At 44.5% G+C, this 18708-nt stretch overlaps 1 protein-coding gene across 1 annotated transcript in view; it reads left to right on the forward strand.

Moving 5' to 3' along the window:
* Nucleotides 1-18708, forward strand: part of Rin2 (Ras and Rab interactor 2) — a 102648-nt gene that overhangs the window by 27582 nt on the left and 56358 nt on the right. Inside the window, exon 3 of the mRNA XM_021192786.2 lies at nucleotides 9714-9814. Within this exon, the coding sequence (XP_021048445.1) occupies nucleotides 9714-9814 (101 nt within the window). The remainder of the gene's footprint in view (nucleotides 1-9713; nucleotides 9815-18708) is intronic.

Below are 18708 nucleotides of genomic sequence, written 5' to 3' on the forward strand. Positions count from 1 at the left end.
GATTAAAGGTGTGAGCCACCAACACCTGGTTTCATTATTGCCTTTTTACTTCATGTCACATGTATACACACACACACACACACACACACACACACATCCCACATACCAAAAAAAACAAAACAAACAAAAAAAAAAAAACAAGATAACCATCTTTCTGAATCTTCAGCAGACCTTTTATAGCAGCTATCATAATTTCTCCTACTTCCCCATCCTGCCCAGCTGAGGATAAAGGACTGTTCAGAGCTCTATCTCCTCAGTGTCCTGATTTACCCCTTGTCTGGAAGGCAAACAAATAGGGAAGTTAGCAAGAGGAAGCTGGGAGTAGGAAGAGCCTTCAGTTCATTCATGAGGACAGCTCTGGCTTGGTGTACTGCAGCTCTACACAGAAAGACACGCCTGGGGAAGTGCCTTTCAGTGAAGGGCACTTGGGAGAGTCCTGAACTTCAGAGATTACCCTCAGGCAAGCCCAGCAGCTAGAATGGTCAAGGAGGAAGGCTAGAAGGCTTCTTAGATGGCATCCTTCAGAGTCCAGAGCAAAACATTTTTATGGAAGTATCTTACCTAGAACCCCAGAGACGGATCAGGGTTGAGTGGAGGGAAGAAAACACCTTCGACTGGTCTCCACTACTGAGCAGTCCCCTGAAGGTGGCTTTGAGTCCATCAAAAGAAGCCTGAGGACATACTGTTATTTCAGAATCTTCCTGTAGGAGATGAGGGAGCTGGGTGGGCTACTTATACTTCATCAGTAGCTGGCTGAAGACTGACCCTGGGGGTGGGATAGGGGTCCTTCTTGGTCTCTGTGTAATAGACAAAACAGGTCTCAGCAGCTGCATGTCTCCTGGCAAGAGATGGGGGCTGGCTGTGAGGGCGGGGTCGTTTTCTCCTGTGCATGTCTGCCAAGGTTTGAGAAGCCCCAGTGGTGAAGTACAAGTGTTGAACAAGGTCACCAGCAGCCAGATCTTCACAGGGATTTTCAGGTCTGAGGAAGATCTGGCATACTGAAGTAATGGGTACCTGGACCATCACACACAAGGGACATGGTGTCCTTTGTTTTCTAGAGCTTAATTTTTGGGAGACAGGAGTAGTCATCTCACGGTTGAGGGCTTGTTGGCTTAAGATTCCAGGTCTGATGATATTTTATTTGCTTTGCTAATTTTGGAATGGTTTTGTTCGGTTCCTTAAGACAGAGTCTTCCTGTGTAGCCCAGGCAAAGTCCTGATTTTATGTCACACATGAAATTTGATTCCAGAGGAATAGGAAGACTTACAAACAAATGTGTGTAAATAAGCAAACCTGTAGACAAGTCCAAGTAGAAAGTATATGGACTCGATACTACGGACTCTGTACTACTTCAAGATGAACAAGAACCATAATGACAAGTTGGATGATTTTATTCTACCTTCTGGCCTGGTAGCATAGCTCTGGATTCCCCATAACTCCAGAGGCTGAAGCAGGATGCTCAATGGTTCAAGGCATGCCTGGAAAACAGACTGACAGAACACCCTAGGTAATTTAGTAAGACCTCAATTTGAAGTTCTCTCTCTCCTTCCCTTTCTTTCCTCTTCCTCTTCCTCTTTTTCTTCCTCTTCTTCCTCTTTTTTTCCCTCCCCTCTCCCTCCCCTCCCCCTTCCCCTCCTCCTCCTCTTCCTCGTCCTCTTCCTCCTCCTCCTCCTCTTCCTCCTCCTCCTCCTCTTCCTCTTCCTCTTCCTCTTCCTCTTCCTCTTCCTCTTCCTCCTCCTCCCCCTTTTTTTAAAATGAAAAATGTACCCCAAAAGGCTGGGTGTGATGGTATATACCTTTAATACCAACACTTGGGAAGCTAGTGGCAGGCTGTTCTCTGTCAGTTTAAGGTCAGCAGACATATATAAAGTTTCAGGCTCGGTGGGGCAATATAGTGAAGTTCTGTCTAAAATAAATAAATAAATAAATAAATAAAGGCAATATTAGGAATAGGATAGAGCTCAGTGATAAGTATGCTTTCCTAGTAAAACCTTGTCTAAAATACATAAATAAATACATAAATAAATAAATAAATATAAGGAAATGAGACCCTGTCTAAGATAGATAGATAGATAGATAGATAGATAGATAGATAGATAGATAGATAGATAGAAGATAGATAGATAGATAGATGGAATTAATGGTAGGCTAGGGTTCAGTGATAGAGGACTTGGATACCAAACACAAGTCCCTTCAACCACCAGGACTGGGAAAGAAAAACAGAGATTCTATCATCATTAAATGTTTAAGAAAAATGTTAATTTACAATGATCTGAAAGAAAGTATTTGAAATATTTAGGACAGTGAATTCAACCCACACCTTTGTACAACTTAATGAGAAAAGTAAAGAAACCTCCAACTGAGCAACAGATATATGAACAGGCAAAGTGACGCAAATACATAACAAAAATATACTCGGTACCAAGCAAGCCGAAGCAAAAAAGAAAAAGAATTGCTCCATCAGATTGAATGAAGTCTAAAAATTGGATATTGGGGATATATATGGTAACATACCTTTAATACCAGCCCTCAGAAGGAAGAGGCAGGCAGAACTCTGTGAGTTTAAGGGCATCATGATCAAGTCCTGTGTGTGTGTGTGTGTTTGTGTGTGTGTGTATATACATATACATATACACACATGTGTGTATACATACATACATATGTGTACACACACACACACACATATATGATTTTGGGATATGAAAGTGCTTACCTCAATGCATTTGATACCCAGCACCAGAATTGTTTCAAGTTAAAAGTGGATAAAAGGCTGGGGAGATATTTCAGTGGCTATGGCACTAAATATTCAAGCATAAGTTCCTAGAGTTTGGATCCCCAGAGCCTATGTAGAGTCTGGTACAGTTAGCACACACTTGTAATCCTAGTATTCCTACAGTGGGGCATGAGGCCAAGACAAGAAAACCTCCACAAGTTTGTATCTGAGCTAGCCCAGCAGTAAATACAAAAGACCCTGTCTTAAATAAATTAAAGGCAAGGACCCACGACCCAGATTGTTTTGTGGCATGTGCATGTACACACACACATTTAAAAATAGGACATTAGTAGAGCTGGAGGAATCACTCGGTGGTTAAGAACACTAGCTACTCTTCCAGAGGACACAGGTTCAATTCCCTGTAAGCACTTGGCAGCTCCCAACTATCTGTAACATTCCAGATCCAGTGTTTATTTTTGGCCCCTGAGGGCACCAAACTCACATGTGTGTTACACAGACAAACATGTAGGCATGACACCCACACACATATATTTTTGAAAAATAGAATATCAAACTCAGACAAGTGCCATGGACACTTTCAAATATGGCAGAGGCAGTTAAAAAAAAAAAAAAAAGGCAAAGGCACATGGGTAACTGTGACACCACCTATAACCTGAATACATAGATGCTGGAGTTTCCCTGAGCTTTCACAGGCTTCGCAAGGAGAACCCCGGGATGCTCAGCTCAGCACTGCTCATGATAGCAAAGCAGTGAGGTTGACTCCGGTGTCTGTCACAGTCAAAGTCGGCTGGGAGTCGAGGTGCGCATCTGTAACCCAACATTGGAGATGCTGAGGTAGGAGGATTGTCATGGGTTCCACACCAGCTTGAGCCAAACAGAAAATATTAGAGCAGCTAGGGCTATGGCATAACCCTTCTAAAAAATAGATAAATAAGCAAAGGAAATTAAGATTGTGGTATTTCCCCACATTTAGGTGATTCCCGCAGGATTCGGTTGAATGAATCTTATGGCAGAAGTCGGCTGGAAAGCGTGACAGTATGAGTCATTCCATTGGGTGAAAAAAAAAAAAAACCCAAAACAAAACAGAGAGATAATACGCAAGAATGATCCAGTTGGGCATTGTCACCAGCTTTTGTAATCCCAGTACTCAGGAGGATAAGACAGGAGGATTGCCTCAAGTTTGAGGCCAACCTGGGCTACATAGTTCCAGGCCAGGTTGGGGTACAAGTGAGGCCTTGTCTCAAAGAAAACAAAAACAAAGAAAATAGCTGGTCATAGTGTTACATGTTTATAATTCTAATACTCCAAGTCTAGAAGATCAGAAGTTCAAGGCCAACCTTGGGTACGTATCGAGTTTGAGGCCAGCATAGGCTATGTGAGACCTTGTCTCAAAGCAACAACACTATCAACAAACTTTTGTCTATAAATGGAGCCGGGAGCCCGTGCTACCTTTTATTCCCTGGTGATAATTCCAGGAACAAAGATTGTTTACAAGTGTGGAAGGGGCCCATCGTTTTCAGAGACAGCTTTGGAAAACCCCCAGTGTGGGACGTACCCACCAGACCCACGGAACAGCAGGTCAACAGAAATAGACAGGGGAGGGAATTGTTTGGATCATGTGATTTCTCAGGTCCTGGAATAAGTCTTTTCCCACACAGTTGATTCCCAGAACGCAAAAGCCCACCAGGCTCCAAGGCCACGTTGATGAATTGGGGTATAGAAGAAATTGTGAAGCTGGCAGCCAAGTGCCCGACTTTTCCCACACCCTGGGTCTCCAGCCATCGCCCTATCAGCTGCACATCCCTTCTCAGCATTGATAACATTCCTGAGTGACACCAGGGATTTTTAGCCTCACTCTCTAAGCACTTTCTTGTTCTATTTTTACTTGACCTTCAAGAGAATTATTCTGCTTTTATCTAAACCCCCCCAAAAGAAAAGATTTGGGGTTCCCTCCCTGTTCCCTCCTCCCTCCTGTGTATACAGAGTTACATACAATGACTTATCTTCCCATTAGAGGAAAATGGGTGCCTAGTAGGCGGGAGAATTCTGGACAGATAGAGATGCCCCAGATCCTTACTTGCTGCTGGTGATCAGGGTCTCTTCCAGGTTGAGAGGGCCCTTCCAGGACCTCTTTTAAGTATCCCTTAGAATTAGCTCTCTGTCATCTTGATTTTGAAAAATAGGAGGAGCTATATATAGGAAGAGGAAAGAGAATACTTAGGAACCGGTGACTGTATTCAGTCCTCCAGTCACCTTTTCATAGCATCACCCCTTTAGACTTGTGACTGGCCTAAGGTGACCTAGCCCACAAAGGAAGAGGGATTTGAAGGCTGGCCTTCCTGAGCACCCCCTCCCCCTGCCCAAGATGGCCCAGTTATTACTGCTCCACACTCCCTAGCTGGAATTAAAGCTGAGAGAGAGACAGAGATAGAGACAGAGACAGAGACAGTCCAAATACTGCCCTGGCTTTGAAGGTGGAGTTCTGCTGAGCTGTATTTTGTAGATGGCAGTCTGTTGGATTCAAACCTTAGTTTCTGGGTGCTGTTTTGAGGATGAGAGATATGCTGGGGTTTGGGAGTCAGAATCATTGTCTCATGAACTTTATGCCCTGCCAACCTGAGGTCCTATCTCATCCTCTGACTAGATCAGATAAAGCTACTGTTATCCCCTTCACTATGGACTGCAGGCTTCCTGGGTGACCAGAGTAGTCAGAAGCCACACTCGTGGGTTAGCTTTGCAGATGCTTCGGCATCCAGTCTTCTCTGGACCATAGCCTCAGCATAGTGGGACATCAGCAGAGACATTCAGACTTCTTGATGGATGCTTGTGTTGGGATTGTGTACATTGTAGAAACTTAAGTTCAGTGGTTCTCAATCTGGATCGTGACCCCTTTAGGGATCTTTTACAGGGCTCACCTCAGACAATGGGAAAATACAGATATTTATATTACCATTCATAACAGTAGCAAAATGGTAATAAAACACTGTAACGGTAACAAAAGAGTGACAAAGTAGTAATGAAAATAATTTTATGGTTGGGAGTCACCACAGTATGAGGAACTGTATTAAAGGATCACAGTGTCAGGAAGGTTGAGAACCACTGCTTTCGTTACTATCACCAGGTGTAGAAGAAGACTCATGCAGACGCTCCTGGTAACTTTAACATGGGTCCCTCGTGTTAAAGTTACCAGGGTTCTGTCCTCAAAGAATGTCCAAAAGAGTGAATTTAGGAAGAATCAAATGTAGAATTTGTAGTATTACGAAAGCTTTTAAGAATTAAAAGCAAACAAACAATTTTATCAAAGAACAATATGAATAGCTCCCAAAGCCCAATCCAATGGGCTTATGCGAGGAAGGAGTGGCTCTCGGTGATGACATTTGCTGTTGGAGGAGCCTGATGTGTCTATAAACAATGCTAAGAGCAGGCCTGGCCCTGGAACATTTGATTCTGGTCCAATTCTTGAGGGATTCCCTCTATGTTGTCAAGTGTGTGGGCTAAGTAGGGATTGGATGGAGGGGAGAACATGCCTCCCTCTGTCAGGGATCCATCCAGGAGCAACGTTTGCATTTATCTACCTTCCGACCTTCAGGTCACTGTGCGGAGAAATGGTGTACTGCTTGGTACTACTAAGTGAGAGCCACGCTACAGGATCTGTGCTTGTCTAGGTTTAGAGAAAGGAGGGGGGACAAGGCCAAGAGCTGCAATCAAGGTGCAGTGATAAGAGCAATGGCTGCAGGAAGCAGCTCAACTGCCAGGGTCGCTTACTTCTTCTAGGGAAGGCCACTGGGGACCCAGGAATTGAACTCAGATCTTCAGCCATCTCATGGGCCTGCAGTCCCCTCTTTTATGTTCAAACCAGTGTTGTTGGTGGCCAAGTGATGAAGAGTGCAGAGGTGAATGGAGACATGGTGACTACTCCTGCTGCTGGGGTAGGGATCTAATCTGTGAGGTTTGCTTAAGGCTATAGCAGGATGTCCTTTGGGTGGGGCCCTCTGCTAGACCTCTGTACAGCTCTTGTGTCTAGACCTTAGTGCTTGTGAGCACCCATGGTGAGCACCCGTGGAGGTGTTAGCTCCCTTAAAGCTGTAGTTCTAGGCTTTCATGATACACCCAGTGTGGGTGCTAGGATCTGGATCCTGGTCCTCAGATAGATCAGTAATGCTGTTAACTACCAAACCATTTCTCCAGTACCTTGTTTGTGGGTTTTTTTGTTTGTTTGTTTGTTTGTTTTTTATTTTTTGTCTTTTTGTTTTTGAGACAGGGTTTCTCTTTATAGCCCTGGCTGTCCTGGGACTCACTTTGTAGACCAGGCTGGCCTCGAACTCAGGAATCTGCCTGCCTCTGCCTCCCAAGTGCTGGGATTAAAGGTGTGCGCCACCACCGCCCGGCTTGTTTGTGTTTGAGATGATATTATTCCAGGCTGGACCCTGAACTCACTGTGCTCAAAGATGATCCTGAGTTCTTGGCTCACCTGCCTCTTGTCCAGGCCCACAGTGTGCACCCTCACACCCTGCAACTTAATTTTCTAATTCGTTTTTCTCATAATTTTATATTCAACCATCCTCTCATATCCATTTCTGGAAAGTTGTTCCTGGATCTTCCTTCTCTTTCTGTTCTCACTGGCCCCAAGAAGTCCAAGCTGGTCTCTTGTCTGGGGGCCCTGCTATTGTTCTTAACTAGTGTCCCCTTTCGCCACCAGCACTTACAAGCATCTATAGCCCAAAGACAAGATTTCTTTTTCTTGACCATGCTATAGATCAAACTCTGGACCTTGTGTTGGTTAGGCAAGTGCCACAGCTACTGAGCTATGTCCCCAAATCCAACTAGACGGTGTCTACAGATCATGAAATGTAAGCCTCCCAATTGCCAAAATTTAAAATGCCCACTGGCTCTCACTGCAGGAAACTCAAAGACATGAAGAGTGTAATATTCTCAATAATATTAACATCATCTAGTGCCTGCATAATTCATTTTCCATGTTCTGGACCTTTATGCATGATGGACTGTTCCTTTGATCTTTTCAAGTCATTCAGAGCTCTATTGCCTGTGTAAACACCTTTCTTGATAACCCACACTAGGTAGCAAGGCCCCTTAGTTACCCCCTAAGTTCCCCTTATCTACCTTCAATCCAGAAAGTCTCAATACTCAGTTCTGGGGTCTATTTCTCCAACCAGTGAAAATTGGAACCTGCCAACTTGCCAACCTTACTCTCTCCACTTCATGCCTGGCATGAAGTGGGTGCCCATAAAGGTTTGAAGCTGAATGGATGAATAAATAAATGAAGTCAGGCTTTTCAAATAGCTTACAAATAGGCTCATTGAATGTTAGCATAAGCCACACATATATGAAAAATAGCTGCACTTTCAAAAGTCTGGAACAGAGTAGCAACCATACATGCTTTCTATACATTTACAGTGACTAGTTATATTGAGAAGCTGGAGGGTATATTTCGGGGAAGTATCACTTGCCTGGTATGCACAGATCCTGAGTTCAGTCTTCAGCAAGGCCAAAGAGAAGACAGGTGGGGCATGTGGGGGATTGGGCTGGGAGGAGCCAAGGTGGATGGATGAACCTGAGATTTACTCCACCCTTTGGGATGAGATGGGGCCTCTTCACAAGAAGTGAGGGACACAAGAGAGCTGAAGTCATTACCAGTAGAAGTCACAGTTATCTTCTAGATGTCGCCAGGGTCTTCCCCACTCTGATTTATTCATTCCTAGACTTGAGCCAACTTCCCTCTACCCCATAATCTGTCTCCATGCTTTCATGGTTTAATTTCAAGATTTTATATTCATTTGTTCACTCATTCAATCATTCATGAAGGTGTGTAGACTCCCATGTTGTTCAGTATGGTCTTAGTCTTCTGCGTTCAAATGACCCTTCTGTCTTTACCTTTCATGTAGCTGGGAGCAGAAGTATGACCCACCGGCTTCACATTTAGCATCTTAAAAGGCTAAGCTAGGCATAGTAGCAGTTCATGTCTAGAATCCTACTGTTCATGAGGTTGAGACAGGAGGGTTGCCTTGAGTTGTAGGTCAGCTTTGGTGTACACAGTCAGTTCCAGACCAACCTGAATGACCTAGCAAAACCCTTTCTCAAAACACCAAATCAAAAACGATAGTGAAAGAGAGAAACTGAAGCAGGAGGGTTCCCAAGTTCAAGACCAGAATGCCATACTTAGGGAGTTCAAGGCTGGCCTAGGCTACATGGTAAGGCCTGACTCTTCAAGGCTAGCCTAGGCTACATGGTAAGGCCTGGCTCACTCAGTGACTCAGTCAACTGATCAATGAAAACTGGAGATACAGCTCAGGTAGAATATTTACATAGTGTGTGTGAGGCCTGGGTTTATGCCTAGAATCTCGCCAAATTTGAATTTGTAAGAACTACATTGTTTACTTGTCTCTTTTTTGTTTTGAACCAGTGTCTTGTTGTGTAGCTTAGACTTCTTTCAAATTCTTTATACTCTTTCCTCAGCCTCTTGGTGCTAGGATTATCGTTGTGTGCCACCATGCTTTGTTTTATATATATATATATATATTTTTTCTGTGACAGGGTCTCACTCTGTAGCCCTGGCTGGTCTAAACCTCATTATGTAGACCAAGATGGCCTCCACCTCACAGAGATCCTTGAAATATTTCTTTTGACAAAAATGAGTTTGGAGACCTGGTTTGAGTAGGATTTATTTATTCTTCTATATTCATGTTGAGCAACCCAAACTGGGCGTCAGAATCTTTTCCTTATTACAATACTGAAACCCCAGCTCTTTCCCAATATCAAAACCTAAGTTCTTCCTCTTTTTAAAGGGGACCTGCTCCTCCCCCTTTATTTTTTCCTCTAGTTAGAGGAAATTCACAGAGCCAAGATTTAAAACTGGGGGTGGGGTGGGAGGGTCATCTGTTGAAGGCAGGAGCTCCCTGGCTTTAGGAACACAGCCCGCCTCTTCACTTCCTGACGTCATGCTATTTTTGTCTCTGTATAGCTCATTGACACGATCGCCACAGAGATCGGAGAACTGAAACGGGAGATGGTGCAGACAGATATCAGCCGGGAAAATGGCCTGGAACCTTCTGAAACCCACAGGTGATCAAAGACGAAGCTAGGTGCTGGTTGCGGCGAGCTGGGGGACGCAGAGAAGCTGGTGAATGAAGAGGGCTGGCAATCCTGTCACTCCTTCCAAGTTTGGGCACTGGGAGTGTGGTGACACCACCAGATGAAATTCTCTGTAGGAGGTGGGAGTGGCCTAGATGCTCCTTGCCTGCGTGTTGATTTTAATTGCTTTGAAGGCACTTGAACTTTCTACCTTCTTGATTCCTCCTGGCACCAGAACCGGGAAATTGTCAGTCCCATGACACAGTGATGGAAAGAGTAATACAGCGGACCTTCCGTGCATGAAGTAGAATTCAGTATAGCCCTGGAAGTCTCCAGAAGGTTTAAAGGGGAGCAACTAAAGAGGATGGACCCATTTTGCATTCTCAGGTCAGAAAAATCCTCAGACCTACATAGCTATTAACCTGAAAAGCCATCAGGGGGTTTATAACTGAATGAGGTTATAAATGGCTGTGCCAGTTTGGCATGCCGCATACTCTTTGAATATGTAGGAGGGGCTGGTTTTGCGCTGGAAAATTATCTTTACAGGGGTCAGAGGTGAGGTTGTAGGTTGAAGGTCAAGCCTCTTAGCTCTTTGATATAGCCCTTGTTGTTGACAGAGAAGCAGAAGGTCATTGCAACAGAATGAGAGACGTGTTGGTTGGGGCCTAGAAACCCAGGTTCATCACCCCAACCCCCCCTTCCCTGCTTGAGGCTGCATGGAATAGTACAAAGTTAAGATTTATGACGTGAGTCTGCTTGCAAGTCACGGGACACGCAGACAAACCAGGTGACACTGGTTGCCCAGGCAAGTTTCAAACCAGCCTGACTTGTTCTCTGCCCAAGACTGAGGGAGGAAAAAAAAAAAAAAGAACACCAATCCAGGGAGGCAGTTGTTAGACAGCTAAATGGTGGTGCTGTAAGCCATTCTTCTCAGGAGGAGCTGCTTTTGCCTTAGCTGGGCAAGTTCTAGGTACCCTCTACTTCCTAATCTCTACAAAGTAGTGGAGGTAGACCAGGTGTCCTTCCATGCTTCTTGGCTTTTAGTGCTTTCTTTATAGCCTGGTGTGAATGGGCTTTGATTAGTTAAATTGTTTTCCTCCCATAAACTTGACACACATGCTCAGCATACAATGGTTTTCAGCTCGAGATTGTTTTCCCCGCCATCTCATATTCCAAGGCTATTCTTGGGACTTTTGTGCAGGGTTGACCTTTAGCCTCTGCACTGCTATATGTAAGCAAAACTGGAGTCCAGGCTGATAAGGAGTAGAATTTGATGACATTTGTTTTATCCATGTGCTGGGAGATAGACCCCCCCCCCAAGCTCTGCGGGGGACAGACACAGAGTGAAAAAGATCTCCCTTAAGTATAAGGCACAGAGGTTGTTAAGGTTTGGGAGGTGGCGGGCTGCAAACCATTGAGATCTTGCTCCCTGACCTCAGCAAATAATAGGGGGAGAGCTGGAGTTCATTTAATCACCAGCATCGCTTGTGTGTATTTGTGGTGCGTGCTAAGTATATGTTGTACCTCTGAGGCTTATTACACGGAGTATACCACACCCCCAACCCTACTATCTCTTTTCATCTTTTCCTTTCCAAATTTAAGAATGATCAAAAGTACGGGATATGACTGGTCACGTTAGTGAATGCCCTTTAGTTCCCGCAGAAGCAGAGGCAGGCAACCTCTGTGAGTTTGAAGCTAACCTGATCTACATAGCGAGTTCCAGGTCAGCCAGAGTTACATCATAAATAGATAAACCTGGTCTCAAACAAATGAGCAAACAAAACCAAAAAAGGGTGACCAAAAGTACACCACAATAACACATTTGTTCAAACTAATATCCTTGGAAACTGTGTTCATTAACATGGAATTTACTCATTTTTAGAGGTACCTTACTTGCCAGACATAGTGGCAAATATTTGTGTGTACATACATACACACTCACGTATGTATATATGTTGTGCTTATGATGTGTCGGCCTCAGGGGTTTGTATCTTCCTAACTATTCTAAAAGGCAGAGGTCCATTATTAAGCTTGTTCTACTCATGTGGAAATTGATAGTGTGGCTAAAACACCAAACCAATGATTCTTGGTCATTAAGGTTTTTTAGAAGCAGTGACTGCGTTTAATTTGTCCATTTCCCCAATGGAGGTATCAGGAGAGCCAGGCAACAGGGAGGTAGGAAAAAGAGACTTTGAGTTGTTTCCAGAATTAAGGCAAGACATAGCCATGGGTGCAAGACCACAGTTTCCCCCTGGAGTTGTCTTACTGCTGTAGAGAAAAGTGGTTGAACACACAGAACCCGTGATCCTGAGACTTCAGGGGCTGAGGCAGGAGGATGGACAGTTCAACCTAGAAGGAGGGGGAGGAGGGAAGAGGGAGAGAAGATGGGAAGGAGGAAAGGAGGGAGATGGAGGAAGGGAGGGAGCTAGGTAGCAGATGCACCCTTTCTAGGGAATTGCTGCTATTCTTCCAGTGCACCAGATGTAACAAATGCACCCTTGCCACCTTCCTCTGACACCCTTCTCCATGAGTCTGACAGGGCCTCTCCCGTCCCTCCCAATAGTCATCGCAAAATGCCTGGACTTCCTCAATTGATAGAACCTGGGCTTAAATACCAAGCTAGTTTTCCTAGGCAGTAAAGGGCCTCTATTCCCTTGCCTGGGTTAGCGTTTTGCTACTCCATGTTTAAGTGTATTAAATCAAATTGATGGCATGACATAGGAAAAACAGCTGTGCTTGAAAACCAAATGTCCAAATGTACAGTGTACAAATGTAGTATTTCACAGCAGACACATTTCTTTACTAATGCAAGTGGGACCAGCGATGGCTGTCATCTGAGCAGAGAGGAAGCTCTGCCCCTGGTGCGACTGCAGAGGAGGCACCTCTGGGTTCTATAGGCAGCAAAGGTACAGCCACTAGGATGCTCTTGTATTATTGTTACCCATCTTCAAGGAGGAAGAAGTTACATATTCTCATCACCACCCCATGTGTGCGTGTGCGTGTGTGTGTGTGCAGACACATTGGTGCCAGTGGAGGCCAAAAGTCAACTCTGGGTCTCTTCCTCTGTTGTTTTCCACCTTATTTTCTTCTGAGGCATTTCCCTTTATGAATTTGGATTCCACTGTTTCAAGTAGACTATCTGGCCACTGAACTTGCAGTACCTCTTCACCTCCTAGCACTAAGGATAAAGGTACAAGCCACCACGTCCAGCTTTTACATGGGTTTTGAACATCCAAACTCATCCTTGTCATTGCACCTCAAAAACTTTACACACTGAGCTATCTTTCTGGCCAGTAGGTTCATTTCAAAGTAAAACCAAAGAAGGCTGGGGGTGTGGCTCTGTTGTATTCCATCCCTAGCATTGCTTATCACCTACACACATCCCTGTGTACATGTTAATTCGTCTCTAAGCAGGGTAGAGTGACACATGCTATGATCGTGGCATTTGGGAAGTGGAGGCAAGGGGATCAGAAGGTTGGTGTATGGACATCACACCGGAGACTCCTCTCCCCTCCCCCATTGCTGCTCTGGCCTCCAGCCTGTGCTCCTTTGTTCCTTGACCCCCTTAACCCTGGAATACCCAGACCTCATGGACCCATTCTCTTTATCTCTTTGCTGTTCATACAGTTGGCCATCTCTAAGACATTTGGGGATTTCTGTTCTCAATACCCACATCAGTAAAATAGGAATAATAATAGAGCAACGTTATAGCATCCTGAGGAAGAATACACAAGCCATAGGCTGTAAAGGACTTAGCACAGTATCTGACCCATCAGATGCAGTGTATATTTACCAAGAAAAGTCTCTGGAGTCTCAAGTTAATCCCATCTGGTCTGTGGCTTTGATGCCATCAACATGCTGGTGACTTCTAACTTAGGTCCTCTCTGGCTGATCCTCTTTATGAGTTCAGAGGTTTGCACCAAACTTACAGAGACTGTGATTGAACCCTCAGGGTCCCCTTACAAAGCTACTCTCTCCCGGGTCTTTCTAACCCACTCACATGAACCTTCCTGCCATTCTTGCAGCCCCCATATTTATAACCCTTCTTCCATCCATCTTCAGCTCCTAGCAGATCCACCCATTAGAGTAGATTCCTGAAGGGACCCCTTTTCACCAGCCCCATCACCATCACCATAACCATCACCATCACCATCACCATCACCATCACCATGGTCCCTATCTGGTATTCTGGCCACAACGCTTTTCACTTTTCTGGGCTGTCATCTTAGCAGAAACTTGTAAGTCAAATCCTATTTTGCACTGTGTTAGATATTAGAACTAATCCAGAAATGAGTTTGTTTGTTTGTTTGTGCCAGTCTCTTTAGCAGCCTAAATTGACCTGAAACCCATGATTCTGTGTTGGCCTCTCAAATGCTTAGATTATAGATCTATACCAATATACTTCCCTTATAGAAGGTTATTAGCAAATACAATACCATTTTATATAAGTGACTTCAGTATCTGGGGGTATGTCGGGGGTTCTTGAACCAGTACTGAGGGATTTGTGTACCTATTTGCTTATTTAATCATCTTCTACCTCCAAGAAGGGCCAAATTCCATGAAAGCAGGAGTTTGGCTTGTTATATTAGATTTTGGGGCCAAGAGTCATGTCTGGCATATGACATATTATCCATGGCTGTAGGAGAATAGGTGGCCAACAGGCCCACTGCAGCCCTGTAAAGATTCTAATTAGTCAAAGGCCCATCCCAAGCATAAGATGCACACACACACATACACACACACACACACACACACACACACACACACGCTAGTGTACACAAAAAGAAAAGCTGTGCTGAGCAGTATACAGTGCTTACAGTATATGCCTATAATCATAACACTGGAGAGTCTGAGGGGTATTGCAGGCCCCACGCCAACCTGGGCTATGCAGTGAGTTCAAGGACAACTTAGATAACTTAGTGAGAGCCTGTCTTGAAAGAAAAGGGAGGGAGGGAGGGAGGGAGGGAGGGAGGGAGGAAGGAGAAGAAAATGTGAGGTTGACCTTAGACTGTGGCCACAAAATGGGCCCTGAGTCCCTTCCCTTCTGTCTCCATCTGTGCTTCTTCTATCAGTCCTGAGGTCTGGGCTGTTGGTGTCCTTGGATTGTAGGCTAAGAGCCTGCCGATTAAATCTACTTCCACCACTGGCAAAAAGAAGCAGGATAGCCAGAAGGAAGATGGCAGGGTCATTTCTGGTGGTCTGCTCCTTTTGTGTGGTATTGTGTCTCTCCCTCCTTCCAAAGGCTGGGGAGAATGGGAACATAACAAAGTTTTGCTCCACATCCCTCTGGGTAAAAGGTTGGGGTACACTGTCCAGACCTGAAGTGGTCCCATGTTCCACCCTCATCTTTTCTGAGCTCATCATTTTAAGCCGGCAGCCCACATATTCCTCTGTCCTCAGGCAAAGAAGAGGAATAATTAAAAAAAAACCTCATAAACCCTTGGCCCAGACTGGATTTTCTGGACTCCAGAGGATCCTAGACACACACATGGTCATCCTAGCCACAGGAATTGAGGGACATTGCTCTTGCTGCCAGCTTGCTGGTGCAGGGAGACTTGAAACCCTGGGTGATGTCTGTGGTCCTAGGCCTCCTCTTGTCTAGCCCTGCCCCAAGCTTTCTTGGCCAGTTCTAGTTAGTACTGTTATAATGTAACAGTTGCCCTCCACCCTTGGCCTGTCTAGAGGTTTGAGCTTCATGGTAGCAATGAGAGAGCAGTTACATCAAAACCACTACTCTCTTGCCTTGAAGATCCAGATCGCAAGAGAAAATTGTGGCTTCCATCTCGGGTCGTGCTTCTCAGCTTCCTAATGCTATGACCCTTTAAGACAGCTCTTCATGCTATGGCGATCCCCCAACCATAACATTATTTTCGTTGCTACTTCATAACCATAATTTTGGTTCTCTTATGAGTCATAAATATCAGTGTTTTCCAGTGGTCTTTTGGGGGTTGAGACTCACAGTTTGAGAGCATTTGATCTAGAGGAAAGGGAATTCCATCAGAACATGTCTCTAGTGAGACAGTTGTGTCCAATACACTGCTCTGTGTATGCCCTTCTTGAAGAACTCTGCCCCCACGGGTGCCACTTTTAAAGCAATCCATCAATATTAGACATAATTCAGCAAGAGTGCATGAGTATGTAGCTAAGGTGAGTTGTCACAGAGAAACCCCACAGCCAGGAACCAGCTCAGAAAACAGCTTCCCCACCTCCCCAGGGGCTTCCTCTGGTCATATCCACTTCAGGTCTAACCAGAGTCCTGACTGGCAGTGATCTAGGTGGTTCTGATGGATGAGGTTATTGTCTGTCTCTATTTTGATACTGGGAATTGAGCCCAGTTCACCTCGGCACCTGCTCTACCTCTCCTAGCTTTGCCTGATCTCCAACTTTATATAACTGGAATCATAGCAGTATCTGCCTCTAGAAGTCTGACTTCTTTTTTCTCAACTTTAAAAAAAAATAATAATATTCCAATCAGGTGGACACACCACAACTTTTATTCTGCTATTGACTGATGATATTCGACTTGATTCCAGGTCGGAGTTGGGTTTTGTCGTTGTTTTGCATTTTTGTTTGTCGAATGGCGTCTCATGAAGCCCCGGCTGAACTCCAGTTCACTGAGTAGTTGAACATGACCTTAGGAGTGGAGGAGGGCATCTCCCTAAGTGTCCCCAGATGGCCTCTAAGTCACAGAGAGATTCTTGCCTCTGCCTCCCAAGTGCTGGAATTAAAGTCCTGGGCCACCACTGTGCTCAGCGACCTGGAACTCGGTTGGCTTGCTGCTGCCTCTTAACTGATGGAATTGCAGGTCGGCTGCAATACACACTGTCTGTTTGTCTGAAGAACTGTTCAGTATTTCCTGAACTAATTTGACTCATGCCACTAGCAGCATCATAACTATAAATATTGTACAGATTTTTTTTTTGTAGTTTTGCCCTTAAGATTACTAGACCCAGTACAGTTTCTCCTATTTAAATAAATAAATAAATAAATAAATAAAAGTCTTACATCCTCACCCTTAGTAACTTCAAATATGGGATGCAAAGACCCCTCAGTTTATTCTTTCCCCATCTTTCTTCAAAGAGACTGAATTTTCTGTTGTTCTTCTGAGGATTTTAGAGAGTGCATTCATGACATCCTTAGGAAGCCAGATCAAGCCACTGGATGAAAAGTCACTATGTCTTTTGACTTCTTACACTATCTGTATCATGTGCCATGTTAGCCAGTAAATAAATAGTTTCCTCTCATATCACATGTGGAAACCTGTCTAAACCATAGGTCACTGTTGCTCCAGTCTTGGGGCACTTGCTAGAGAGTCATTGAGAAGCTAGTCCTAGAAACTGAGCCAAGTCCATCTTTAAAAGAAGGGTTGGTTTGAGAGCTAGGGGGTATCACTCTATGGTAGAGCCCTTGACTGACAGTTACAAAGCTCTGGGTACCATTGCCAACACTGAAAACAGGAGGGGGAAAGCGAGTGGCTTTCTTCCTCTGTTATGACTTCTGCCCTGGTTTCTGCAAAAATAGGAGATTTGTAGGAACCATGTGTTACAGAATGCTAAGCTTCTTTTGTAGTGTCTTGGGCTCTTTGAAGAGAAGGTTTGATGTTCACAAGTTTATCGTCCTTTTCTAGACTTTATCTGTTTGAAGAAGTAAACACATATTTCTCCTGTGTCTTTCCCATTCTTTCTCAAGGAAACCAGAAAGAGAAGCTTTTTAAATTGGGTCATGATTGAAAGGCAGCTGAAAGTGAGCCCTGTCCACTGTCACTGGTTTAGGTGAAGTGCTAACTCTGGGGGGACACGCTCTGTCCTGCCTGGAGTGAGTAGATAGATGTTTGCTAGACTGACCATTTCTCTCCAACCATCCCCTGAGCTGGCTTACTTCAAAGCCCTAAGAGTGTTTTCAATATGGCTTCAAAGAATTCAGTGAGGATTTGCCAACCCTCTGCTCATACCGTTGCCAACATGACAGCGATTCTGTCCAGCCTAAAGGGAGTATTTACTGAGTGGATACATTTTGTTAAGGTTCCCCCAGTGGAGCCTAGAGATTCACACCAAACAGAAAGGACACCCATCGTAAACAAATGGGTGTCATATAATGGGATGAATGCAGAGGACTACAAGAATGTGAGGGATGGAGGGAAGAGGGAGGGGAAGTTGAGGAATTCCAGGTCAGTTGTGGTTTTAGAAAAAAATGAGACCTGACATCCCTTCATTAAAGAATTAATTACACAGGTGAGACTAGCTTGAGATTACAAACGCCCCAGAGAGCCATCCAATGTGCCTCAATTCTTGTTATCTAGGAAAGTTTTTTTTTTCCAAAGAGCATTTAAATTTTCCTCTCTTGATTATTAACAGTAGGAATGTATATTGTGAAGAAAACACATCTTAGAAAATAAAGTGATGTGTGATGAAGCTTGGCATGCTGATGCATAGGTTCTTCCCATCCCTGGGGATGCTGAGACAGGAGGATGGGGACTCTGAGATCCACCGGTGCTACAAAGAAAGCCCTATCTCAAAACAAACAAACAAACAAAAACAGCTCAGGAGGCAGGAGGATAACAAGTTCAAGATTATCCTTGGCTACAGAGTAAGTTAGTAGTCAGTCTGAGCTACAGAAGGCCCTGTCTAAAAAAAACAAAACCCAAACAAACAAACAAACAAACACACATGAGTTCACCTACAGAAGCAAAACCACGTACTGTTCTTGTTTTATTGTATAAAAAGATAAGAGAGAGAATGAGTATGTTTTGGTGGAGGTGTAGTCAGGTATGGAGGAAGGGGGTCCATGGGACCATGCTGAGGCAACCCTTTCCCCTGAGGGACAAGCCGCTCGCTCGTATAGTATAGAGTAGAGTTTATTTAGGGCATGGGGAGGGGAGTTAAGAG

Source organism: Mus pahari, chromosome 3 (assembly GCF_900095145.1).
Source record: "Mus pahari chromosome 3, PAHARI_EIJ_v1.1, whole genome shotgun sequence".
Taxonomy (NCBI): Eukaryota; Metazoa; Chordata; class Mammalia; order Rodentia; family Muridae; genus Mus; species Mus pahari.